Source organism: Polyodon spathula, chromosome 20 (assembly GCF_017654505.1).
Source record: "Polyodon spathula isolate WHYD16114869_AA chromosome 20, ASM1765450v1, whole genome shotgun sequence".
NCBI classification, from domain to species: Eukaryota; Metazoa; Chordata; class Actinopteri; order Acipenseriformes; family Polyodontidae; genus Polyodon; species Polyodon spathula.
In genome coordinates, this window is record NC_054553.1 from 2,832,825 (window position 1) to 2,859,319 (window position 26,495).

The following is a 26,495-nucleotide window of genomic DNA, read 5'->3' on the forward strand; positions in this document are numbered from 1 at the left end:
CCAAGAACTTGGCATCCTTGTCGGTTGCCATTATGAGTCCCAGTGCATCAAACTTTAAATGGCTGAGTGTCAATCTTTCAAGATGCCCTGTTAAAGAATAGAATTACAGCTGTCTGAGGCGTCTGTCCCTCAGATTACCAAATAAAACCATGTTTTAACTGGGGGTTAAAACACTGCGCCCACAAGGCTGAGAATATGATCATTTTGTTTGATGTTGGCTAAGAATGCGAATTAATGAGGATCAGCACTGTAGGCAGTTAATTAAAGCAGATGAAGAGATGGCATTTTAATCACTTTCCGGAAAAGCACGCTGCAGGTTGATTAACTCTTTGACCAGTTACCCACTGCCCCCTCGTTGCAGAGTACTAAATAAAAGTATGATGCGTACTGAAAGCAAAGCGTAATATCAAAATGACAAAACACAGGATGCTGGTCAAGATCTCGCTGCCTGCCAGTAGCTTCCCATTTTGAAATGCTGTCTCTGTGACAGTGAGCTTATGGCGTTTTACTGTGGTATTTCTCCTAGTGATACACCATTGTCTGAAAGGTTGCAGTGCTATTTCAATTAATGAGCAGAGAGCAAGACCATCCTGGCCTAGCACTACGGCTCTGGAGAATCTTCCTCGTATAACCAAAAGGGGTACGTGGGGGTGTACAGTTAAGCTAACACTTTACACTGTGTCTCTTAAATATGCTTTCTTATACCGTAATAACACAGCGATTTCACATTTAGTTCTTTAGTTACAATGCCAATACACTTTTAATTACAAAACTCACTTTAGGCAGTTGCTAAAGTATTTGCATATGTGGCTGTGTATTTACAGTGTAATTGTCATGTAACCACATGTGCAGTTATGTGATATTAAATGAGACACATGTGAGACACTTAAAATAAAGTGTTACATCTTTTTTATGTCACTGACATCCATTCCCCCTAAAAACTGGGTAGTTTATGAAGATTGACACTAATACAACTGTGTGAATATGCTGTTACAGCACTGACAGAGGAGAAAGCCAGAGCAAGTAAATAATGTGATTTGAAATTCTAAACTGAGTTACCTGTATCTCTGAGAATAATGCTCCAGTCTTGGCGCACAGTAGCTAAACGCCTGACCAATATATGTTTGAGGGAGATTTCGGAGACGGTGGCAAGACGTTTCACGGGTACACACTGAAGTGCAGAAGATGGTCGCTGCTGTAGATAAGAAAGAGCAGGTTGCCCTTTCTGGTGCTGGGGTTATATATCCCGAGACATTTGGCTGTACGTATCTGCGACTTTCATCTCCATTTCTGCAGGTGCTGTGTAGGGCGCATCTCTTCTGCAGTCTGATCATAAGGGGCTTTGAAACCTTACTGCTATCAGTTTCAGTGTCATTTCAGTGTCATTGTCACAGTCACTTCTCTAGTTTTAGGTGCTTTCAGGGAGGCTAGTGGAATGCAACTGCAAATCTTTACCCTCTCAGTGCCGGGTCTATCGCTGTGATCAGTGGTGTCAGCCTTGGAGGTGAACACTGTGTCAAAGAGCTCACTTTGACATGTTTATTCCCTGCTGTAGACTTCGAAGTGTACAGTAAAATACATTCCTTCAGAACAAAAAGGAGGAAATATATAACCAACGGCCTTTTTGAAATGTAATGCCGTTTACATGACACTAGCAAATGGATGGACACGCTCCGTAAGCTTTTATTATTGTCAGAGTAACGAGAGTGGAGAATTATCCTCAATTAGCAACTCTGGTGGTCTGTTTTGTCAAAACGAATTTTAGTGCGTGACAAAAATGAGCAAAAATAATTTGCAGTATTCTGATGCACATCATCCAGAAGATAATTCATTTAAATAAATACTGCATAATAAAGGTCAGGAAGTCTTGTGCGTTATTGACAAATAAAAACACACTTGTCAACGTTTGTTCAGTTTTATAACTAAGTCTTGCTTTAGTGCTACTGTGTTGCGGTGATGAAGTAGACTTCTTTCTGCAGGTAGAAACTATAGAAAAGATTGTCTAACCTTGACCACTAATCATTGATTGTTTCTCAGCAGGACTGCTTTTGTGTGTCTAAAAAAAAAAAAAAAAAAGGTTAAAAATGTAAGATGGGCTGTAGGCTATCTGCACACAACCTTATCTGACTTTAACAATTTAAAATGGAGCTAATGTCTAAAATCTTATTAGGAATTGCTCAAAAACCTTTTAATTGAATTCTCTTAATTGTAATGACCTGCTATTTATATTCTTCCTCAGGCAAGTTCTTTGGAAAATCATTAAACTTGTTATCTGCAGCTATCAGGGTAAGGTTTGAGGATAGAGACGAAACATCTGTATCTCCTTTCCTTACTCCCTGAGCCTAAGCTCTGTCAACATACCCATTTTATATGGTTACCAGATACATAGATCTTTCAGCAATGTGTGGAATTATCAGTCAGCGGGTGGGGAAATTACTATATTTTTTTTATAAAAATGAAATAGCCTACCCTAGCCCAGCTGCAGCTGTGTTTTATGCTGTTTGCTGTGGTTTTGTGCTCCATTGACTCATCTGGATAAATAAAGGTTTTGATTGATAAACTGGTTGGGAATGAGTGGGGGGGGGGGGGCTTTGTGTATTGACACTTGAACTGGTCACTCTATTCTTGCTTAGGAAAGACAGTGTTTCAAAGAGGCAGGGCGATAGACAGAGGAGAAGTGGATATCGGAACACAGGTGATGCAGACCATCCCTCCAGGTCTCTTCTGGCGCTTTCATGTAACCATCCACCACCCGATGTACCTGAAATTCAACATCTCCCTGGCCAGGGATTCTTTGCTAGGGATCTATGGCAGGAGAAACATCCCTCCTACACACACTCAGGTATTTGCAAGAACCCCCTGCTCCCAACCCTAACTCCCACCCTAATCCCAACTCTTCATGATGAGATAGAACATGCAACTTTCGTAGAATGAAAATAACTGAGCCTGGTTTTTAAAGCTTGTTTGCTTCAAGTTAATAGTAGTGCCTAAAATCTAATTTTATTCTAATTCCCTTTGATTTCTTCACCGAGATCGCACATGTGTGTGTCAGCCTGGTCTTTGACATTGGTGAATGTGCACTGGAGCAGCTCCTGGGGTGCTTGGTTGCAGACAGACATCTGTTCCTCTTGACTAGAAATAGTAGTACTCGATCACCGCTGATACAGTTCCTTCAGGTCCCCCAGGCTAGCACAAGAGTCACTGCCCTGCATTTCCAACTGATTTATGAAGCAAGGCAGTTTTTTTTTTTTTTTTTTTTTTTTTTATATTCATCTTATTACATCTGCACATGATGAGACTGGCCGTAATTGTAATTAACTGATTCATTTGAGGATATTTCCAGGAGGTTGGCATTTGAGCATGAACAAAGAGACCTTGGGGTTTATTTTAATGACCTCGAAGCTTCAGATCTAAATGCCACCACAGTTTAACTCTGTATTAACCCAAGTGATTGGCGGTGAATGAATGACTTCACTGATCACTAAATGGATCAAAAGACTATGATCCAATGAGGTCTGTGATACTCTGCATCTTTTTTTCTATCAGTTGTTTTTAACATTTTACTAAATTTAAAAGTTTTGATGTTACCGCATTTCCCTACCTCCAGGCTACACCCCTTTCCTTTGATTGTTCTCCTTACTTGTAAAAGCATACTTCTACCTGTTCTACTAATAGAGATTTACTAACACATTAACACTTTGCCCTGCTAATAATAATGGAAGATTGTTTACTTACATTATTATTGGTGTATTTATTCATTCATTTATTTTGTTTTACAGTTTGATTTCGTCAAGCTGTTGGATGGCAAGCAGCTGATTAAACAAGAGACCAAAAGTTCAGAAGATTCCTATTTCTCCCCTCGGAATCTGATCCTTACATCCTTGCAGGAGACTGGCTTTATAGAGTACATGGACTTGGGAACGTGGCACCTCGCGTTCTACAATGACGGCAAGAAGATGGAGCAAGTTTTCGTTCTCACTACCGCCATAGGTAACGAGCGGGCCAAACAATTAAAACGAGGTCGTAGGAATGGCAGAATCAATATTCGAGTCGTTTACTAACTGCTTTGTTTGCTCACAGCGATCTTAGAAAACAAATTGCGTTTACTTTTCAACTGCAGGGTCACAATGACTGGAATGCATTTCTAAATAGCTGTACAATAAAGAAATGCCCATTAGACACATGTACAGGTAGTGGAACTGCATTGAAGTTGCTTTTGATCAGAGAGTGTCTATCACTAGAAATCTTTGCTTGCAAATTACATTTTTGGGGGTTAATGAAAAAAGTCTTTAGTGCTTTTCCAAGGTCAGCCATTATCTTATACTTTGAGTTATTATGTTAAAAAAAGGTAATTACTGACATTTTCCAATATAGTAGGATTGATGCATGTTTTATAAAGTTACGGCAGGTTGAAAATGTGCTGGCACAAAATAGTGCACTTCCTTCTCCCCACTGCCAGGTGCATCAGGGCTTGCAGCCAGCTAATGGAAGTTTCTTATTCCCAAAATCTGTTCTACTGTGCATGGTGTCTAATTAGAGTACAGCACCAGGGTTTCAAAACAAAAGTGAAAAGTAGTCTCTGAGTGAAAGTGCTAAAAGGAAAGCGTCTCACCCTTAATTGACTGACCTTAAGCTATTCATCTGCAAGCAGGTGTCTTTGAAAAAGGTGTGAGATTCATTGATGCATTGCCCAGCTGCTCCCGATAAAGTTCTAGTTCTATTTCGGTCTGCTGTACGTGTAGAGCGGGCCCTCTCAAAAACAAATGTATCTGTGCTGTAGGATTGTCAAGGGTTTCACAGATAAGCTTTGCTTGAGAAAAGGTCACAGAGACAGAAGCGTCTGAAAGCTTGCACGTCTTGATCTTTTATTGTTTGCCTTTTCTTCTCAAACGTGATAGATAGGGGGACAGGAAAGCACATACATTGATAACAAGCTGAAATACAGCACAGAAGATACATATGTATTAAGATTTAATATTAAGATTTAAATGCATCTGTATTGTGTTGAGCACATTTATCTTGTTAAACATTTTCATGTAATTACATTGCAATAACTATGCAACTACAAATGGTGCCTGCTCAAATAATTGCATGGAAATAGCTTTGTGAATAAAAATCATTTTACCTGATTTAAATTACAAGGTAACATCATGGTATTGGCCTGTTCCATCTAATTAAACATATATTGGTTACCATGTACAAGCTGAAACCATTGGTAGTTATACAGTCATTACAATGCAATCACACGATTAAATACAGTGGTGTGGTCAGACCGGAGCTCGCCGGAATGCAGTTCCAGTAGTCTTTCCTATGTGCATCTCAGACCTCTCGTATCATTCTGACTCTGACACACAGACACAAAGTAAAGCACTCTGACAAGACAGAGAAAGATACTTTGTGCAAATACTTGTAGAAATTACATGAATGCATTACCTATTATATGTGTTTCTAGAAGTCCAGTATAAAATGTGAATTTGTATAATAATTCTTGTTTAAGAAAATCAATATTTTAGTGGCGTTCTGGCAGCTTTAGATTTAGCACTACACCACTGGTTACTTCTGTAGTTAGCATATATGTTGCCCAAGCAATACAAAGGGTATCCTGAACTGTAGACGAATCCTATTTACTTTATAAAGCCATTCCTTTTTTTTTTTTTGTTTAAGTGAAGGCCATTTCAGTACACTACTGTAGTGTTAGGGAGAACTCGGTAGAGAAATACTGGTCTGATGATCAGAGTAAACTGCTGTTTGTTTTCTCTTGGCAAGAGATAAAAAAAAGAAAGACAGTAAAACATCACACTCAAAATAAATGACTGTCTGCACATGGGAACAGTGGAACAACTTCATAAAGAAATATAGAATTTCTACTGACCAGCTATTACTAAGTATATACTTTATGTGTTTAGAAACCATGGATGATTGTTCAACAAACTGCAATGGGAATGGAGAGTGCATCTCCGGACACTGTCATTGCTTCCCGGGATTCCTTGGGCCTGACTGTGCAAGAGGTACAGTTTTTAATTTGTGTAAATGCTGAACAGGAACATGCAGGGTGCTTATGGTGTTACCTGTCTATTCCCTGTTGGTGGAATATGGTTTGTGAACTGTGAGTAACAAGTCTAGGACTGCTACAGGGGTCATACTGGGGCATTTGAGTGTTATTTCCCACGGTCTTGAACCATTCCCTGTCAAATGATTCTCACATGCTTTCAAGCACTGTTGCAATCCTGGTCTGTGATAGGGATTGACAAACAGCTCCTAAATCCTAAATTCATCAGCACCTGGCTGATAAAAATTCCCCCATTAATTTAGACTTTTCACACACATTGCAATTAATAATTTTTTTTCTTCTTCATGTAGAGCATTCTCCTGACTTTTAAAGGGCTCTGGGTTCAGCAGACACATTGCCAGAGACTCATTCCCTTATCCTTCTGTTCTGTTCAGGACTTTCTCTTTGATACTGCACCTTGTATCTTGAATGGTGAACCACTGAGCATGATGTGCCTGTCTGCAAGGGGACATTGTAGAGACTACCATCAGGGATAGAATTGATTTTGCTGACATTGCGAGAGATTGTAGGGCCATTAATTCCTCCTCAAGGGATCTGTCTTTTGAAGCAAAATCACAGAAAGGTCACTGAGACCTTGTCAGGTCTTATGGACCAAGAGGCATGGAGTGGAGGGAACGTCTGAGCAGCTGGCGTGAGGCTGGAGCCACTTGGGGACTCCCTTTCATCATCAGCCATCTGAAATAAGTGAATTGAATCTTGTTGAGACCGATAAAGGATAATGAACCTACTTTATCAAACCTCCAAATTGGGTGAACCTTAAATTAACCTATTTTCACAGTAAAATGTTAATTAAAAAAAAAATAAAACATTTGGTATATAGGGGCAACGCTATAATACAGCATTGTTTTATTTCACTATAAATTGCATGTGCTGTAGGTATTCCAGCAGAAATGGCAACTCCACCAGGAGAGTAATTAAAGCCCTCTTTCTGTCTAATTATGTGCATAGCAGTACCCATCTCTAAGAGTCATTTGTAGTAATTCTCCACTTCTTTCAATTATTTTGTTTGCTCTTCTGGGTAACCCCTCCATATGTGCTGGGATTTTAAAAGCAATTGTGATTCAAAAAGAGAAAGCTGCACTTTTATGATGATTTGGAAAATGTGTTCTTTGGATGCCTATTTTTGGGATGCTGTAGAGAAAGATCCCTTCATAATGCCACACCATCTCCGGCAGTCAGTCTAGAGTATATCAGCAGGCATGCTAAATTCAGAGGTGTCTGCAGTTCACCCTTGCAGGTTTTGTGAATTTGGTTTCACTGTATTACTGTATGTGTATTACACTTAATGGAGCATGGAACTTACAGCTGAGAGCTGCGTTTGGTGTGCGAGCAAAAACTACTTTTTAAGTTTAATAAAATTTCAATTTTCATGGTACTTTCCAGCAATGCCCAAAGGGCATCCAAGAGAATCGGTGAGCTAGTTGCTGTTATTGGAGCTCAGCTGAAATGACACTTGAACAAATTGAAATGCTACGGGTGTGAACTGAATTTCATGGAGCGACCTGTTGAAAGCACGCCGCAGTAGGGTTAGGTCTGCTACGGCTCTATGCAACACTTTTTTTTTTTTTTATTGTCTTTATTAATGCCATTACGTTGTTTCTTTTTTTTTAAAAAAAGGGTCACTGTTGTTTTCAGACTCCTGTCCGGTGCTGTGCAGTGGGAACGGGGAATATGAGAAAGGCCATTGCGTGTGTCACTCGGACTGGAAGGGGCCAGAGTGTGATATCCCAGAGGACCAGTGCATCGACCCCACCTGCGATGACCACGGAAGCTGCATCAAAGGAGTCTGTATCTGCATCCCTGGCTATAAAGGAAACAGCTGCGAGCAAGGTGCGCTTTGCTTTTCACATGATGTTTTTTTATTTGCTTTTCCTTAATGCTTGGTATTGACCCTTTGCACGAGATTGCCTGCTCTAGCATACTCCACAGTAGAAAATCTTCACTCAGTGGAAATAGCTTTTAACAGACAGCTAATATAGGTCACTCATCAGCACCTCTCTGTCTTTCCTGACACTATATCCAGCCTCACTGATAAGACTGTCATTCCCCTCAACTGAATCCATCTGTTGCTATTTACTGTTTGGATCTGAACCAGCTGAGGCAATCCCAGGACCAAGCATCTTAATAACAGAATTAAAAGCCAAAGTGCATTTACCATGTCAATTTGCAGTCATGTCACACCGATATACCGCACTAGCAGATGTTCCGCATGATATAATGTCCAGCTGGCATGCAACCTGCAGAAACGACTGCATAAAGGGGGTTAGAAAAGCCATTCACTCTTTCAAATCGGGAGAGTTCATAAAAGTGTGAGGAGAAAAAATCCATCTTCACGACCATAAGGGTTCAATAAAAATAAAAACCCATTTGCTCCACACACAGCCAGCTGTGACCCTTGGTTGCTATGGACCATACAGAATGGAGAATGTTAACTGAGCAATTCATGCGTGACCCATAGGAACTCAAGTGTGCCTGTTCTCAAAGACCAGCTCCTTATGAACTCTGAATCCAGTGCCTTTCAAATCCTCCTGAGCTCTTAAATGTACTCATAAAGATTATAACCACTCAAAGAGCCATCCCCAGTTTGATAGGACACCCCCTGCCTCCTGATATTTGGGGGTTTTTTGCACAGTATAATCATGATTCTAACTAAACCTAACCTTCACCCCCAACCGTTTTCTTGTTTTTTTTATTGTTTATGTTGGGTTTTTTTTTTTTTTTTTTTTTTTTTTTTTTACTGTATATCATGCATTATGCATTTCTCTGTATTTAAAGTATTATGGATTTTCTTGTTGTTACTGCATCTTGTAAAGCACTTTGTGATGGTGGTCCACTGTGAAAGGCGCTATATAAAATAACGATTCATTGATTGATTTTCTGATTTACACATTAAGTAAATGTCTGTTTGCTACGCCTCTTTTTACAGGAGTCTACAAAGGTTTCATTAAAACAGACTTTGATCAAAAAAAAAAATAAATGTCTTCAATGTAGAGCTTTGTAAATGGGGCCCATTGTTAGTGTGGTATGCCATTTTCTCTTCAGCCGCATTATTTAAAATTCTAGCTCAGTAAAGTAATGGTTGTAATGTATCGCTTGTTCCTCAGAGGACTGCCTGGACCCGCTGTGCTCTGGCCACGGGGTGTGCGTGCAGGGCGAGTGCCACTGCTCCTCCGGATGGGCAGGGGCTCAGTGTGAGAGCACGCTCCCTACCTGTCAGGAGCAGTGCTCTGGACACGGGACCTACCTGCCGGACAAAGGCAGCTGCAGCTGCGAGCCCAGCTGGACTGGGACTGACTGCTCAACAGGTATGGCATGATCTGTCAGAGCTTTATATCGGGTGGAAAGAATCGGAAGCTTGAAACGAAAAAGTGAAACGAGTTAGGGCCTAGCAAGCTCAGGCTTCATCCTCATCTTCAGTATTTGTAACAGTTCAGTTATGGGGCTGCATCAGGGCCCCAACAATGCTTCCCTTTTTTTTTATCTTTTTCAATGAGGGAGTGAAAATATTTTCAGTGGTACTCTTGTAGAATATAGTTTGGTGTCATGATTTTCTGTTAGAAAAACAGCCAAACCAGCGAGTTTCCCAATAGACAGTATAACCAAGGTACCAAAAAAAAGAGAGAAAAAAAACCTACGAGAAAAAGGTGAGAAGAGTTGTTGGCAACTTTGCAAAGACCAATTAGTAAGATTGTCTGCTTCCGTTATGAGATGTATTTTTTTTAATGAAACACTTTGAATTGATCTCATGCATATACAATTAAACACTTTGAATTTACCTTTAGGCATATACAATTAAACAGTTTCATCTGCGCGGTCTCCAGCAAATTTAAAAACACAATTTACAGTTCGCTTCTAGAAGGTCTAGTACTAACTTATTTTTCATGCTGAGTGCAAATTAGATTTCACAGTGGCCAGGTCAGCCTGATGAGGTGTTTGTGCTCCATTTTGTTTTACCAGAATGCGACTTCAGTCCCAGCTGCTCTTCCAAATCTTTTTTTTTTTTTTTTTTTTAATAGTTGAAATAAACATACCAGTTAATAATGGAGAGTGACCTATAATTTGAGTTATTCGTTTATCCAGAAAGATTGATTGTCAGAGTACTTTTATTTACTTATTTACTCTCAAAGATTGGTATATACCTTGCAGTGCTGGAACAAAAGTCATTTTAATTTTATTTACCTGTTATCCAAGTAGGGTAATCACTATGGCTTTTATAACCAGAACCTCAATAGTCTTTTTGTGTATTCGGGTCATCTTGCTTTGTGTTTTTAGCGATGAAAAGCTGTTTGCTGCAGTGAAAGCTGCTGCAGATTTGATGAACACTTTCCTCTTTAATACCCACTAAGTGGAAAATGCACCTTGCTCGTCCTGACAAAGAAAATCAACCCTCAGCCTACTTCTTCTGGACAACGATTTATTGCTAGCCCCCTGCTTCGCCAGTAGAACAGGGAACCCAATCGCATCCAACTGCGGCGCTTCCCTTTTAAACAGCTCCAGTCATGCATAATAATTACATTTAAAAAGACCCTGCTTTAAGTAAAGAAGTGCGCGTGTAACCCGATTCTGTAAAGGCAATAAAGCTTGACTTGTGCAACAAAGAGTTAATGCAAAAAAAAAAAAAAAATGTTGATGATTTTTTCGAAAGATCACGCAACGATGTGCTAATTCATTTTTTAACACATTTTCAAGGATTATCAACTCATTCATATGGGCCAGTATGGCCTAGCACTATACTAGCATGCCTTGGATGATCAGTGCAGTTTGTAATTTAATGCTTACTATGAGTACATCCCAAGGTGGGGGCTGATCGTGAACCAGCAACCCTGCTCACCTTAAGCGAGCATCTTAACCACTGTGCAGAATGGTCAGAAAAAATAGCAAATATATTAAATGATTACTTTTCCCAATTTTTTACAAAGGAGGATACAGGCAACATCCCCCACATGTCAACCAGTTCCTGTCCAGTTTTAAATAACTTTAGCATAACCGAGGCAGAAGTGTTAAAGGGACTAGGAGCTCTTAAAATAAACAAATCCCCTGGGCCGGATGAGATCCTCCCAATAGTACTCAAAGAAATGAAAGAAGTTCTTTACAAACCGCTAACCAAGATCATGCAACAGTCTCTTGACACAGGGGTTGTACCGACAGACTGGAAAATTGCAAACGTAATACCGATCCACAGAAAGGGAAACAAAACTGAACCAGGTAACTACAGACCAATAAGCCTGACTTCTATTATATGCAAACTTATGAAAACTATAATAAGATCCAAAATGGAAAATTACCTATATGGTAACAGTATCCTGGGAGACAGTCAACATGGTTTTAGGAAAGGGAGACCGTGTCTAACTAACCTGCTTGATTTTTTTGAGGATGCAACATCGATAATGGATAATTGCAAAGCATATGACATGGTTTATTTAGATTTCCAGAAAGCTTTTGACAAAGTCCCGCATAAAAGATTAATTCTCAAACTGGACGCAGTAGGGATTCAAGGAAACACATGTACATGGATTAGGGAGTGGTTAACATGCAGAAAACAGAAAGTAATAATTAGAGGAGAAACCTCAGGATGGAGTGTGGTAACCAGTGGAGTACCACAGGGATCAGTATTAGGTCCTCTGCTCTTCCTAATCTACATTAATGATTTAGATTCTGGTATAGTAAACAAACTTCACAGACGACACAAAAATAGGAGGAGTGGCAAACACTGTTGCGACAGCAAAGGTCATTCAAAATGATCTGGACAAGATTCAGAACTGGGCAAACACATGGCAAATTACATTTAATGAGAAAAGTGTAAGGTACTGCATGCAGGAAATAAAAATGTGCATTATAAATATCATATGGGAGATACTGAAATTAAAGTAGGACTCTATGAAAAAGACCTAGGAGTTTTTGTTGACACAGAAATGTTTTCATCTAGAGAATGTGGGGAAGCTATAAAAAAAAAGGCCAACAAGATGCTCAGATATATTGTGAAAAGTGTTGAATTTAAATTAAGGGAAGTAATGTTAAAACTGTACAATGCATTAGTAAGACCTCATCTTGAATATTGTGTTCAGTTCTGGTCACCTCGCTAGAAAAAGGATATTGCTGCTCTAGAAAGAGTGCAAAGAAGAGCGACCAGAATTATTCCAGGTTTAAAAGGCATGTCATATGCAGACAGGCTAAAATAATTTAATCTATTCAGTCTTGAACAAAGAAGACTACGCGGCGACCTAATTCAAGCATTCAAAATTCTAAAAGGTATTGACAATGTCGACCCAAGGGACTTTTTCGACCTGAAAAAAGAAACAAGGACCAGGGGTCACAAATGAAGATTAGACAAAGGGGCATTCAGATCAGAAAACAGGAGACACTTTTTTAGACAGAGAATTGTGAGGGTCCGGAACCAGCTCCCCAGTAATGTTGTTGAAGCTGACTCCCTGGCATCCTTAAAGAAACTGCTTAATGATATTCTGGGATCAATAAGCTACTATCAACCAAACGAGCAAGATGGGCCGAATGGCCTCCACTCGTTTGTAAACTTTCTTGTGTTCTTATGTTCTTAATGGCCGTGCATCACGCAACAGTCTTTGCTGTTTAACCATGGTGATTGACAATTAGATGCTGGACGCAAACCAGCAACCAAGCACACCCCAAGCAAGGGTCTTAACCCTCTGAACAAAAGACCCAGGCACATGTAATGTCTGACATTCAAAAGAGTATTTAATACAGCTGGGCTGAGAAGATTGTAATCAGTCCATTGAATCCTTGATAACTGCCTGCTAGTGAGCTAGCAGGTACTTACTGGCCCATACAAAGGGCATGATAATCATCCATGGCCAGGTTCTATTGAATGCACTTTGACTACCATATATGTTCATTTCAGTGACAAAAGTAGCATATTTAAACAATGGATCTCTTACTGAAAAGACACAGTGTATCATTGCAAATCCAAGCACTGCAAAACTGATCTGCTCCTGGGCTTTCTAATGACTGTGGAATCGAAACCGCAGAAGGATCATTCATTTTGGTGTTAGCTCTTGTGAGAACAACACTAGATAGCTCATATCGAGCAACATGTCAGAAAAGTGAAAACAAATGGTAGCCTAGACTCTGAAAGGAAAAACTACTTCAATTATAAATACAAAAATATTGGTATGATTTGAAGCGATATTTCAAAAGCATCCGCACATCTGGGGATACCATATGAGGACAGTTCAGGCTTTTCGACTCACACCCCAATGCATTCTGGTAAGTGTAGTCCTGCTGCAAAGCATACCTGAGACAGGTCAAACCTACCAGAATGCATTGCGGTGTGATTTGAAAAGCCTGAACTGTAACTGTAACCCTACCCACATCCCTCAAATACATTTACATTCTGTGTCTTGTGGTATTTGTTATGCAGTATTGTCAGAATTCACGCTATAATGTAGACAGTAAATAAATGCTTAAAATCTTTTATCTGAACCCAGTGGTTTCTAAAAAATAATAATAATAAATTCAAATAAAATAAAACCACTGCCAAACACATGTACACAGTAGTATTTAAATATTCCTTTATTTATATTACCATTTGTTTATTTATTTTTTTAACTGTGAGACATGGCTGACTGATGCACAGAAAATATTTTTCTCCATGTGCCTCTGTTCCCAGCATGGTGTTTTTGCCATTAGCAGTGTAGGCTCATAAAAAAAATGCATCAATCAATGTATTTTCCCAAAAATACATTTTTGTACCACATTACAGTCAATAACATTCTTAAAACTACAAATGAATGCATTATGATTAGAACATTGAACTTTTACTGTTAAGAACAGATATTTGCTCTGTGGTGGGTGATTCATAGTGTAGAATACATGCTGTGCTCTTGTTCATGCATGTCTAAATCCCAGAAACAGGGCAGCTGGATTTTTTAAAGAAATGTCTGAGTTAGAAACACCTTGGAACTGTGGAAGGTGTTTTTGCTTTTTTTATACTGTATATTTTATCACCCCCCAGGAGCTTATAAATAAAAAGCAATTTATACAGGGAATTGATTTTGGTACGTCTTTCTGCTCATAGGACTTTAACCTCTGATATTCAGCGTTAAGTTGGCCAGAGCTTTCATATCAATCTGCCCATGTTCTCAAATTCCTAAAGCATATAAAACAGACAACCTTCTGTCAACTGTTGAAGCAGTAGAGGGACAAGTATTGCTTGAACAGTGGCCAGAAAAAAACATGCACACAATCTATGATCATGTCTGATCACGCATTGTTTAGTTGTTTACAATTCTCATTACCAGTGTATTAACTATATAGAAGTGCCCTCGCCTTCAGCTCTGAACACCTAACTGTTGCCATGGCCCTTTATATAGGTGTGCATGACTGATACATTGGACAGTAATGTAATAACAATACATGCTTATGTACCTATGTACCTACTATGCAGTATTGCTGGTACACACAGCACTTTTTATATTGGTGCATTTTAGGATTTAAAATCTCTGCAGTGAATAAAAAGCAGATTTAAATAAAGTGTATTCTATTGGGTGAGTTTCATAATGGTCATTTTTCTCAAACCTCGTCTTGCTGGGAAAATATTAATCATATCAGTTTAAGCAAAATGGTAGACAGCAGAGTCATGTTTCGGTACTTCTGCGGCAATGTCAATTTTAAAAAGGCAACAGAGATCGGTGCAGTTTGAATACGGTTATTAAAAGGGATGTATATTTAAATTAAAATAACTTTTCAATACACTTGAATAGGTAGCCCATGAGGGCATCCAGCACGCTTTATACCAACTGATAAGCCACTGCTGGGTAATATGTGCTTCCAATCTTTATGGAAATTATCCATTTTATATTAATAAAAATCAGAGCATCAGAACTTTGAATATGATAAAAATATTAATAGCAGGCTTCCGTTTTCAGACTCAGAATATGAGCTTTTTAGCTTGCAGCTGTGTGCCCAAGGCTCTTTAAAAAAATATATAATAAATGGAAAAACAGTATTTACTTTAATATTCATTTTTAATGTAATTGTCAGAATATAAGAAAACACCACCTACGATTAACTGTTATGGATTTCTAGAAATGGTTTTATAGATACTTGAGTTAATAAGAAAGCCAAAGTGTGCTGATCTCCACTCCTCTTAACCCTCTGTATATTGGAGCCCAGTCACAAAGTTGTAAATATTTAAAGAATGTTTTTTTGTTTTTTTTAAAGACGCAACAATGTCTCATATCTGTTTGACGAGTAGAAACATTATTAATCCATCAAAACACAGCCTTCTATAAAAAACTAAGACAAAACTTTATGAATAGGGCACAACATGGATTTGTTTGCCTTTTAGAACTGTGTGAAATATAAAGTCTACCATAATAGTCTATCGTTTATTTCGAGATCAGGTGGCACCCTTAAGCTTAGGGATGACGAAGCCACTCTGGCTTGGAACTTGGTTTCAGGTGGTTTCACACCACTGCTTGGCATACCAGGGGAGACTTGGGGTTTGATACAGCAAAGTTGCCTCAAATTATGTCTCCCGGTCTCCTGGAACCAGGTTTCAAGACTGTTCAGGTTTTTCAGCAACCACCGTTCCTGAAAAAGTGTGTTCCCTCCACTTTAGTTCTTTATGAATGTGATGCCATGTGTGTACATTATTCCCTTGCCCACAGAGTTGTGCCCTGTGCACTGTGGCAGCCACGGCGTCTGCTCTGGTGGAGAGTGCCAGTGCGAGGAAGGTTGGGAAGGTTCCGGCTGCAGTCGGCGTACGTGCCACCCACGCTGCGTCGAGCATGGGCACTGCAAGGATGGCAAGTGTGAGTGCAGCCCTGGCTGGGAGGGGGAGCACTGCACCATCGGTAAGCAGCTAACACTCTGCTCTGTGTACAGGACTCTCTACTTACTCCTCACCAGCCAATGTGTAACTTAAGGGACAGCCTTAGGGTGTACAGCTGTGACCACTTAGAATTTTAGGATTGAGACATGCTTTTATAAAAATTATATATATATATATATATATATATATATATATATATATATATATATATATATATATATATATATCAACATAATTTAGATGTTTTATTTAACATCATGTAGTCAAAGAAACAACAAAATGGTATCTGCTTCATTACAGTAATGGGAATTTGCTTGTAGTATAATATGGAATAGCATCTGAAGTCATTGTTATTAACAACACATTATGACTGGAATGCATTGCCTTCTAAAAATGAATCTGTTTTTACTCGACTCACTCTTTTGAAATTAATTCATTTATTTTACTGCAAACTATATAACACGTATTTAACTGCAAAATCCTATTTGATCTGGTGATGTGCTTGTCTGGAGTTGAGATGTGTCTAAGCTTACAGGGTAGTGCTGGTGTCGCTACCAGTGGGGTTGATTAATTTTGTCCATGAGGTTTGTAAAAGAAATTACATTTTGCAAATTGATGGCAGGTAACTTGCTGGAGAATCATTTCTCATGGTTTACACATAGAAAGTGATAGACATGAGGTCAGGGATTACTGTAAAAAATCAACTGGCATCTATCCACATTGTGCTCTATAGTTATGCTGTATAAATTAGGACCCTCTGGTGTCACATTCAGCAAGGTATAAGCACGGCATTATCTTTAAGCTTCCTTTAATGTGAAGATTATCTCCAGCAAGGTCCTGGCTCTAAATTGCAGATACTAGTTGTAGTTTTCCAGCTTAGTTCTTTGTATCTCAGCTCAGAGTACTGTGCGTGTGTGTGCAGTCAGCCGATAAAACTGTTAAACAGATTGCTATGAGAACGAAAAAGTTATTTTTCACTTTAAATAATACAAACGAGGGGATAAATGTTTGTGGTGCATTTCCTTTCCTCGCACAGGTCTCGCTGTCGGTGAGACTTTCTTTTTTAATTACTGCGTGTTGTGAAACTGCCAACGTTTCATCAGCACTGTCGGATCTCCAAGCATTGCTGTCTAGCCTGTGTCACCAATAAGACTTTTAACAGACAGACTCGTAAGTTAAAGCAGGTGCAGGGCTGTCCAGTGATTGGCTCTTGAGCCATATGTGGCTCATGAAGCACAGCAATATCGCTCTTTAAATGGTTTTAAATCGATTTAAAAAGACTGCAAGGATATATAGTCTTAGGCAGCACTCCAGGTAAGGTTTTGGGTCTGGGAGTAACTTACCCTCTAATTTTAACACTGAGAGAGTAACATTTATTTTCAGGGGGTAGAATACAACATTACCTTGAAGTAATGAGTAATCGCTATTTAAATGCTGTACAAGCTTTAATGGTAATGAGGTAGGTATTAAAAAAGAGCCTTTCATTTTAACTGCAATGTTACTTTGAACTCCTGTGCAACCAGATATGTGTTCTGCAAGGTTCTTTATCAGCTCCGCACATTTTGTACATTACTTATATTTTAACATTCGTTACACTCAGTGAACATGTGGAAACTTCATTTTAAAGCCATACAGATAAATGAAATAGGGAAATGCATTAATAAGTTATAAAACAGTTTGTTTTATATTGTAGGCACCTTTTTTTAGCGGTTGCCTCTGACGATTCACTCTTCACCTTGTGTAGCTTTTCTTGTTCTCACTGTGATTAGCTGCAAAGACAACAGGGCTAGCCAGAGATTAGCTCATATTTGTTGGGTTGTTATTCTTGTGTACAGTTTCCTAGTACCTGAAGACATTGTATTCTGGGAGATGTAGTCATGGTAGGAGCAGAGGCAGCCAAGTTGTGCAGCAACATTGCTATGCGTAGTTGTACACATTAAACATTCACATTAAACATTAAACATTCACATTAAACATTCAATTAAAATTTAGTGCATATTTTAGACTTTTTAATGTGTAAAAACTGTAGGTACATAACTTATATGCAGTATGTTGCTATTGGGTTTTATTTATTAATGTATTTATTGATTTATGGCTATATAAAAAATCCCTGGTAATCAATAAAGCTCTTTTAGCCAAAAATACAAATAGTTTAGTCCATTGCCAGTAAACGTTGGCCATATACAGTATAGATGTCGTTACCCATCAGATGTTCAGAGAGAGAGATGATAAATTAGCAGCTAAATAGTTATGTGGATGTTTTTCGTTTTGATCCAGCTTTCTATATCTAATTGTAATTTGAATTAGTAGTATAACTTCTTTCCATTGTGGCACTACTCTCCCATCTCAATAAAGACTCTGCTAATATCTTTACACCCTCTTTCCCTGGCAGCTCAATACTTGGATGTTATTGTTAAAGGTATGTTTTTATTGCTTGCTTGTTTGTTTGTTTGTTTGCAGTAACAGCCTTTGTTACCCTGTAACGTTCACTGCTTTTCTTTGTTAAATATTTGCAGAAATCTTATTTTTCTTTTCAGTTGTATTGTTAAAAGAGCAGAGGTAGGCGTTGCAGTCTTGATTGAAAATTCAAGGTTATTTTGTACTTGAAACTTGCATTCTTCTATTCCCATGTATGTCTATTTTTTGGCACAAAAAGGAAATGCAAAAAAAGAACACCTTCTAACACCATCAACTGCAATTGAAAAGTATTTTGCTTTAATAACAGCTCCATTGTCAATGTTTCATTAATGCGTCTTGGCAGAATTTATCCCTTTCATTATTTCCCATTGTATATACACAAATGCATACAAAAATCTAAAAGGGTTGTGTCAGATGATTAACAATGTACTTTTGTGTAAGAGCACAGAAGCTCACGGTTTTTAATATAAGCATAGCTAACCAATGTTTTGCTCTGCATTCACGATACCTCATGTACAAGGTTAAATGATAACGCACCATGCAAAAAGGCAATTGTTTTCAGTAAAAGACATTTTTAAAAGTATTACATGTATTGTTCCCCAAAAAGTAAAGTCTGCTGTTGCCTGTATCCCGGCTTAATCTCTTATTTGAAATGCTGTTCTTTTCTAATTCCCCTCCCAGATGGCTGCCCAGGTCTGTGCAATGGTAATGGGAGGTGCACCCTAGACCAGAACGGCTGGCACTGTGTATGCCAGACAGGCTGGAGTGGCACGGGATGCAACATCATCATGGAGATGGTGTGTGATGACAGCGTGGACAATGATGGAGGTACAGTGCAGCACAGCCTCTTTGAGTGTCATTTAAGTTCCTTTGGTTTCATTATTTTCAATCAGGGCTGGAGAAATTAAAATGGTGGGTCCTTTTGCCCAAACTTGTTGTAAAGGCCACCTCAATCACTATCTGTCCCTTCTTGTCCCTCTTTAGAGCCAACTGTTTATAAAGATAATTATATTGGTGGTAGCAGTGGGATTGCACTGCATTAGTTAAATGGTTGCAGTTGCCCCTTGTCCTGGTCTTCCATCTTAAACAGGGTAGGAAGTCATCTTAGAGTCAAGCAGAACACTACCCCCCAGGATCACAGATTTCTTATAGAAATATTGATAAGCGCCATGAATGAATGAAAGTGTGGGTTTGTTGTTGTAGACATTATTAGGTATGTGGTTTGTGCCTCTGCTACACATTTAATCCTGAGTTTTTTTTTTCTTTTTTTGAATATTTCCTACTGTACGTTTTGATAATAAAATTAGTGCTGCACTAGAAAAGTTTATCAATGCCTTTCAATTTTCATAGACCCTTTGTCCATGGAGGTTAATGCATTAGGTATCTGTATTCCCTGCTTGAATGTAGTGATGTATTTGGAGAAATATAAAACAAAAGCAAAAATAGCTTGACATAAAAGGATGTCTGAGTAAACATCAAGTGCACTTGCCACAAAACATCTGGCAATTCAGCTAAATGGAAAGGACACTGGTGCATTTGTAATGCATACTGATGTCACTAAAAGCCAGCACAGAACTGCAATGAGCTCTTTTTGACTACAGTAGCAATTTTATTAAGACATAAATTGCAGCAATTCAAAAACATCTGTATTTTTTTTAAATAATGCATAATTCTGTAAAATCTCGTATCCTTTCAAATTGTCTTGTGTACTTTGAGTTGTTATTTCTCTGTCTAATGTGGTTTACTTTAATTTATATTAACAGGAATGTAATAAAACAAACCATTCCAATAATTAAACATAGTACTGTAATCTGTATACCCGTTTTTTAAGTTGGTTTAAGTTATGTGTGTGTGTGTTTATAATTCTTTGAAAGTGCTCACTGGTTCTCTTTTTTTACATGACAGTTCAAAGCCAAGATTATAGGTTAAAACATTTGGAGAGCGATTGCCCTATTTCTTTGTCAAATCTGTAAAAAAAATATATACTAGAATCTATAATATAAAATATAAACTAGAATTTTTTTTTTTTTGAGAATTCCAGTAAGATGTCTTGTTCAAATCTAAGGTTTTTACTTTATTCCATAAAAAGCTTGTCTTAGAGTTGTTTTTATATTACTGAAGAATTCAAAAATATGTTTTGTGTTTGCAGCATTTCTAGTACACATCTCAGTTAATAGCATATCATTAATAACATGGATAGATTGTATGTAGCCATTTATAACAGATTACTAAACTAAACAGTTATTCGCTATTCAAGAAGAATAAGTAAACATTCCTTTTGGAACAAGGCCACAGCACTTGTTTTTGTGTTGTTATATAAACAATGGCAGAAGTCATTTGAATTGACTATTTATCATTTTCGAGATGCATTGCAAGCCTGCATTTAGGTGCTGCAGCAGACAAAAGCCCTAACTACCCCCACTTCTCAGTGAAGCGTTTGTGGAAGAAGGGAAAGTCAATCTCATGGTGCAGAGAGCTGCAGATGGAGGTCTTTAATCACTGCCACTATCAAGGAAAGTGATTCTGTCAGGGAGTACTTCACACAGCTTTCCTTTACTCATCTTTTATTTTCTCATTTTCCTCTTGTCTGTGTTTTTATTATTATATTTGTTTTATTTTAGAGTGTTTGTTGTGTACACTGATACCCTTTCCCCACAGATAAACGCTTGGAATGCAATATTTCAGTATAATTCTTATTATTTTGAAAGTGCTGTCTTAAGCATTCTGCTGAGGCCCTTGGCTCTCAGAGTCTCTGCAGCTGTATTTTTAAGCAACCCCCCCCCCAAAAAAAAAAATCAAAAGGATGCCTGAATGAATGCAAGTAGGGTTTTGGAAGAAATACTTGATAGAGTTGGAAATCCATGCCTGCCAACTAGAAATTATTTAGCAGAAGTCAAAAGAGCAGAATTCAAGGCTAATGGTTACCCCGGTTAATTTGTCACATGGAAGAGCTGTTTCTTTGTAAATGCTTTCCAAGCGTGAGGTGCTTGGGATGGAATTCAGAACCTTACTCCAAAGCAAAAACCTTTTATGGAGTGCTCATTCATTTATGATCAGTAGATTTCTCAGCTGCAGCAATCGACTTGAATGCCCTGGCTTCTTCAACTGAGCGTTTGCATGCTGGTTAAACCACCGTGGTTCTAAATAATGACAAAGGTGCAGGTAAACATTGTTTCAGAGGCTCTGAGTAAAAACATAAAGATGAAAAAGCGTCTTTGGAGAACCCATTAGCGCTTTCATAAGTTTTCTTACGGGGCCTGCAGTAAAGTTTGCAGAAAAGTAAATACATCTCGTCTGGCTATAATTAGTCTTTGTCCCCTGGCAGCTGTGACCTCAAATCTGGTTATTCAGCACATGACAAAGTCCTAATTTTCACTCATTGCAATCTTAACAAACAAGCCAAAACCCTACAGGCATAGTTACCAGTAAGTGTGGGTCTCTGCTGAATTACGAACTCATTGGTGTTGTAAAAAAGTAACTGGATGTTGGATTAGGAGCGTAAGGTTATCTTTTTCAACAGCCATCACAAAAAACATTGCATTCCAGCAGAAACAAAGTCATTGGAATGTGGCATGCCTCTTGGATACGTCATCATAATTTCTAAAGTTGTACATTCCATTTCATGCTGCTGAAGATTTGGTTTCATTATTTGTTTTGTTATTTATTCACCAAACGACTAGAGAGAGAAAAAGAGGAGCAGGTGAAGTCTTAGTGGTTGATCTTACATGTGGAACAGGTCACACGAGACAATCCGCTGGGTTTAAAAATGCATGCTTTCTAATTTGTTCTCATTGCTGGCAATTCAAAGTCATGAAATAGCAAAAGAGACCAGGTACAGTATACATGCAGGGGAGAGTCTCATTAGTTGTAGATGGTCTTTTTCTAAACTGTCCGTTCTTACCCTGGCTGTTTGTTTTCAGATGGTCTGATGGACTGTGTTGATCCTGATTGCTGCCAGCAGGCCAGCTGTTACAGCGGGGCTCTCTGTCAGGGCTCCCCTGACCCCCTCGACCTCATCCAGCAGAGCCAGACACCCTTCTCCCAGCTCCCCCCGCGGCTGTTCTTCCAGAGAACCCGATTCCTCATCGGCAGGGACAGCACTCATGTCCTCCCCGGGGACGTCCCCTTTGACAGCAGGTGCGTTTCACTGAAGGAGACCCAGGTTACAAACTCCCCTACCTCCCTATAAGAAAACCATCTGGCTGCCAGAGGATCACTGATAGGTGATGTTGACAGATGATTTTGTATTACACAGGTTGATCTTCATGGAAGTTTTCTAAACTTTTACTGAAAAAGCTGACGACAGTCAGGGATGATTTGTCATTAAAAAGCTTAGTGAATAGGGCCAATAGTATTTTATTATTATTATTATTATTATTATTATTATTATTATTATTATTATTATTATTATTATTATTATTATAATAATAATAATAATAATAATAATAATAAATAATAACAATAATAATAATAAAATAAGTGTTTGTTTATTACTGTAACCTTCTCGATTGTCTGCAGCCGAGCCTGTGTGATCCGTGGTCAGGTGGTTGCTGTGGACGGGACTCCCTTGGTTGGCGTCAATGTCAGCTTCCTACGCCATGTTGATTATGGATACACCATCAGCCGACAGGATGGCAGGTAGGAGGTCTGCTCTCTCTCTCCCTCTTATCCTTCCAGCCCCATTGCACGCTCCGATAAACCCCGCCCTGCTTAGATATTGCATTAATAAGCACTGGGGTGTCCTGCACATTACATTCCCTTCAAGGAAATCAGGAAGTTGCCATTCGTCCTTAATTCAGACTGCAACCAGATCGAGTATTTCTTTTTTTTTAATCTGTGAGAGTCTAATTTTGAAGAAGTAAATTATTTATGTGATTCCAGCAGTATGTCTAAATGGAAGCTGTTTGTTTTTTGCGATATATATATATATATATATATGTATGATAGCTGATACACATTTTATTCAGGAAGAATAAACTAAATAAACACATTTGTAGCATTCATCAGTTCGTTTCCCAGTCTCCTTCATTGTCAAAAAGAAGATCATGGATTGTGAATTCTCGGACTACAGACAGTGGAGAGACTATGTATTGAACAGACCCAGATATCCGATTGAAACGGCTTTTCTACTCTTCTTCAACTAAAACACCTGCTCAGCTGTTACAGTCTGTGTTAGCCATGTGTGATTTATTATTAGATGAAAAGTTGAATAAACATCTTGGTTCTCTTTAAGTTTTGATTTGGTGGCTGTTGGAGGGATTTCCGTCACCCTGATCTTTGAGCGCGCTCCCTTCATCACGGAAAGACGGACGCTGTGGTTGCCATGGAACCAGTTTGTTGTGGTGGACAAGGTGATCATGACGAGAGTGGAAACTGCAGAGCTGACTTGTGATGTTAGCAACTTCATCAGCCCCTACCCGATCGTCCTGCCTTCCCCGCTGACCATATTCGCAGGATCCTGTTCTGAAAGAGGCCCGGCTGTCCCTGAACTGCAGGTGATGCATATTTATCAACATAGTCAAGCCTTCGTAAGACCAGGTCTCATTTGACTCAGTCAGTTTCAATCTAAACCGTGATTTGACCCGAAGTATGAGCAGCAGTGTGTAATCACGAACGCAGACAAGCCTGGCTCTGATAGCGGTTAAGACACCCGCTTGGGCCGTCCTGTCACACCAGTAAACGAGAGTGTTCTTGTCATCCCATTTCTTGATTAAAAAGTCGGTGGCAAGACAGATAACATTAAAGGCATATCTTTGCTGATCAGGCTTGTATTTACTCTACAGAGCAGCTTTTGGCTTGTGAATCTCCTTGGAATACTTGTAATTAGTATGGTATATGAGATATAATGTCGAGTCTTGTAGTAAATTACTTTGTAATTATTACAAACGGAACAAGTGTTCTGTATTTTCACCCTTCGTTATAAAGAAGTATTTCAATTGTCAAAGGCGCATACTTCAGTAAAATAATTTCACACTTGTAGTGTCCTTGAAAAGAGCCTTTACATCGCTTAATATTCAGTATTTCACACTTTGAGGTGAGCTCTACAGGGATATTGTGCAGGTTGAAGTGAAGAAAATACCTTACAGTAATAAAAGAGGAGTTATAGACTGGGAGGTATCCGATTATTCTGCTGCACCTTTTTCACTGACAGGGTGGAATGCCACTGCTATTGGAATCACATTAACGTTTGAAATGAATCAATAAGGATGAACCTGGATTTGGGCCTCCAGTCTAAATCTGCCTGAACTCCTCTCAGGAGAAGAAAATAAATGACTAAAGAAATGGTTTTGTTTGACATTGGTTTTATACTTGCTGTATCTTTATATAGTGACCAGTTGAATATTGATTACTGTAGTAACTACGGCTATGCGTATCTGACCAAAGTGTTAGCTAGAGGAACTTACGTGTTAATTGCTTAATGCTGAGAACAAAGAAAAACTGTTCCCCCTGTTTTTCTCTAAAACTGTTGAAACGGATGGGGACTATTTCTTTGCCTTGAAATATTCTTTAAAGCTTTGTGACCGACATCCTATATTGCTGTACAGTACTCATATACTCTACTGTCCTTGCAAATCAAAGTTGGCAATATTTTATTTATTTCTTTAGCACAGGAGATTTTACTTGCACAGCTCTGTTTCTTAACGGATGATCTGTTTCGTGTTGGCAGTCTTTGTCCAGTACAGGGAAGGCAGTCTAGGCAGTCCCAAACCGTACTCTTTGTACCTTGCAGGCTGTGCAGGAGGAGATCACCATCCCTGGCAGCTTTGTGAAGCTCAGCTACCTCAGCACCCGCACCCCTGGCTACAAATCCCTGCTGAGGATTATCCTCACGCACTCGCTGGTGCCTACGGGGCTCGCCAAGGTGCATCTGACAGCTGCCATCGAGGGACGCCTCCTCCAGAGATGGTTCCCAGCCACCCCCAACCTGGCGTTCACCTTCGCCTGGAACAAGACCGATATCTATGGGCAGAAGGTGTCCGGTCTGACCGAAGCAATAGGTACGTCACTGAGTTCAACTTGCTCTTTGTTGAAAAAAAAAAAAAAAAAAAAGCAAAAGTGAATGTTTTTATGCAGCCAAAAGCCTCAGGATGAGGAAGACAAGCTTCGGAATCGAATTGCTGCACTGTATGAATGATAGTGTTGTGTGTGTGTAGATGCAACCTTTGCAGTCACAGCTGGGTAACAAGCGCAGAATCCATAGCGATATCAATGTTGCATTTGGAAAACCACATTCAAGGTGGTAGGGGCTGTCATGAGGAGAACTTATCTCTACACCAAATCCAACTTTTGTAAAACAAAATGGTTTTACCATGAGGGATGGATTTTTACACAGGGTAGTCTCTGTATGTATTAAAACTAGTCATTGCTTTGAACAGTTTCCAAGGCTGGTATTGATTGTCAAGCAGCGCCCACGGTTATAGAGCCATCCTGGAAACATGCTCACAGATCAGCTGAACGCTCTTCACGGTTCTTTATCTTTCAGTGTCAGTCGGGTATGAATATGAAGCATGTCCTGACTTCATTGTGTGGGAGAAGAGGACTGCCCTCTTGCAGGGCTTTGAGATGGATGCATCCAATCTGGGAGGGTGGTCTTTGGACAAACATCACATCCTGAACCTGCAGAGCGGTAAACCCTGATCTATATCTATAATGAGCGAATGCTGTTGCTGAGAGACAACCTTGATCTCTGGAATAATGTGCACCTCACCATAAGAAGTCATCTGTTTCTGATACTGTACTAAACAGGTCCTTTATTATTCCAAAACCATTGTGACACACAAGCTTTATAGACTAATGACATGCTGTTGCTACGACGTACATAATGGTCAGAGTGTCAAGGGGCTTGCGTCATTTTAGTTTGACTATATTTATACATTTGTGCTTTTTAATTCGCAGGGATTTTGCACAAAGGCAATGGAGAGAACATCTTCATTTCCCAGCAGCCTCCAGTAATCACCACAGTCATGGGTAATGGCTACCATCGCAGTATACCCTGCCCGAACTGCAACGGTCCTGTCCAAGGAAGCAAGCTCTTTGCTCCTATCGCGGTGGCCTGTGGCCCTGATAGCAGTGTCTATGTCGGAGACTTTAATTTCATCAGGAGGATACTTCCATCTGGCTATGCTGTCACCATTTTAGAACTGAGGTATGGTGTGTATTTGATGTTCACTGTATAAGAATGGCTTATACATTTAGAAA

At 39.1% G+C, this 26,495-nt stretch overlaps 1 protein-coding gene across 1 annotated transcript in view; it reads left to right on the forward strand.

Annotated features, from left to right (window-relative positions):
* LOC121295790 (teneurin-1-like) overlaps positions 1-26,495 on the forward strand; it is a 162,838-nt gene that overhangs the window by 101,197 nt on the left and 35,146 nt on the right. The window contains exons 7-20 of the mRNA XM_041220838.1: positions 2,634-2,842; positions 3,780-3,990; positions 5,907-6,008; positions 7,706-7,900; positions 9,175-9,375; positions 15,715-15,900; positions 18,271-18,297; positions 18,978-19,124; positions 22,217-22,433; positions 22,815-22,934; positions 23,530-23,791; positions 25,027-25,294; positions 25,780-25,923; positions 26,193-26,442. Coding sequence (XP_041076772.1) covers positions 2,634-2,842; positions 3,780-3,990; positions 5,907-6,008; positions 7,706-7,900; positions 9,175-9,375; positions 15,715-15,900; positions 18,271-18,297; positions 18,978-19,124; positions 22,217-22,433; positions 22,815-22,934; positions 23,530-23,791; positions 25,027-25,294; positions 25,780-25,923; positions 26,193-26,442 — 2,539 coding nt within the window. The remainder of the gene's footprint in view (positions 1-2,633; positions 2,843-3,779; positions 3,991-5,906; positions 6,009-7,705; positions 7,901-9,174; positions 9,376-15,714; positions 15,901-18,270; positions 18,298-18,977; positions 19,125-22,216; positions 22,434-22,814; positions 22,935-23,529; positions 23,792-25,026; positions 25,295-25,779; positions 25,924-26,192; positions 26,443-26,495) is intronic.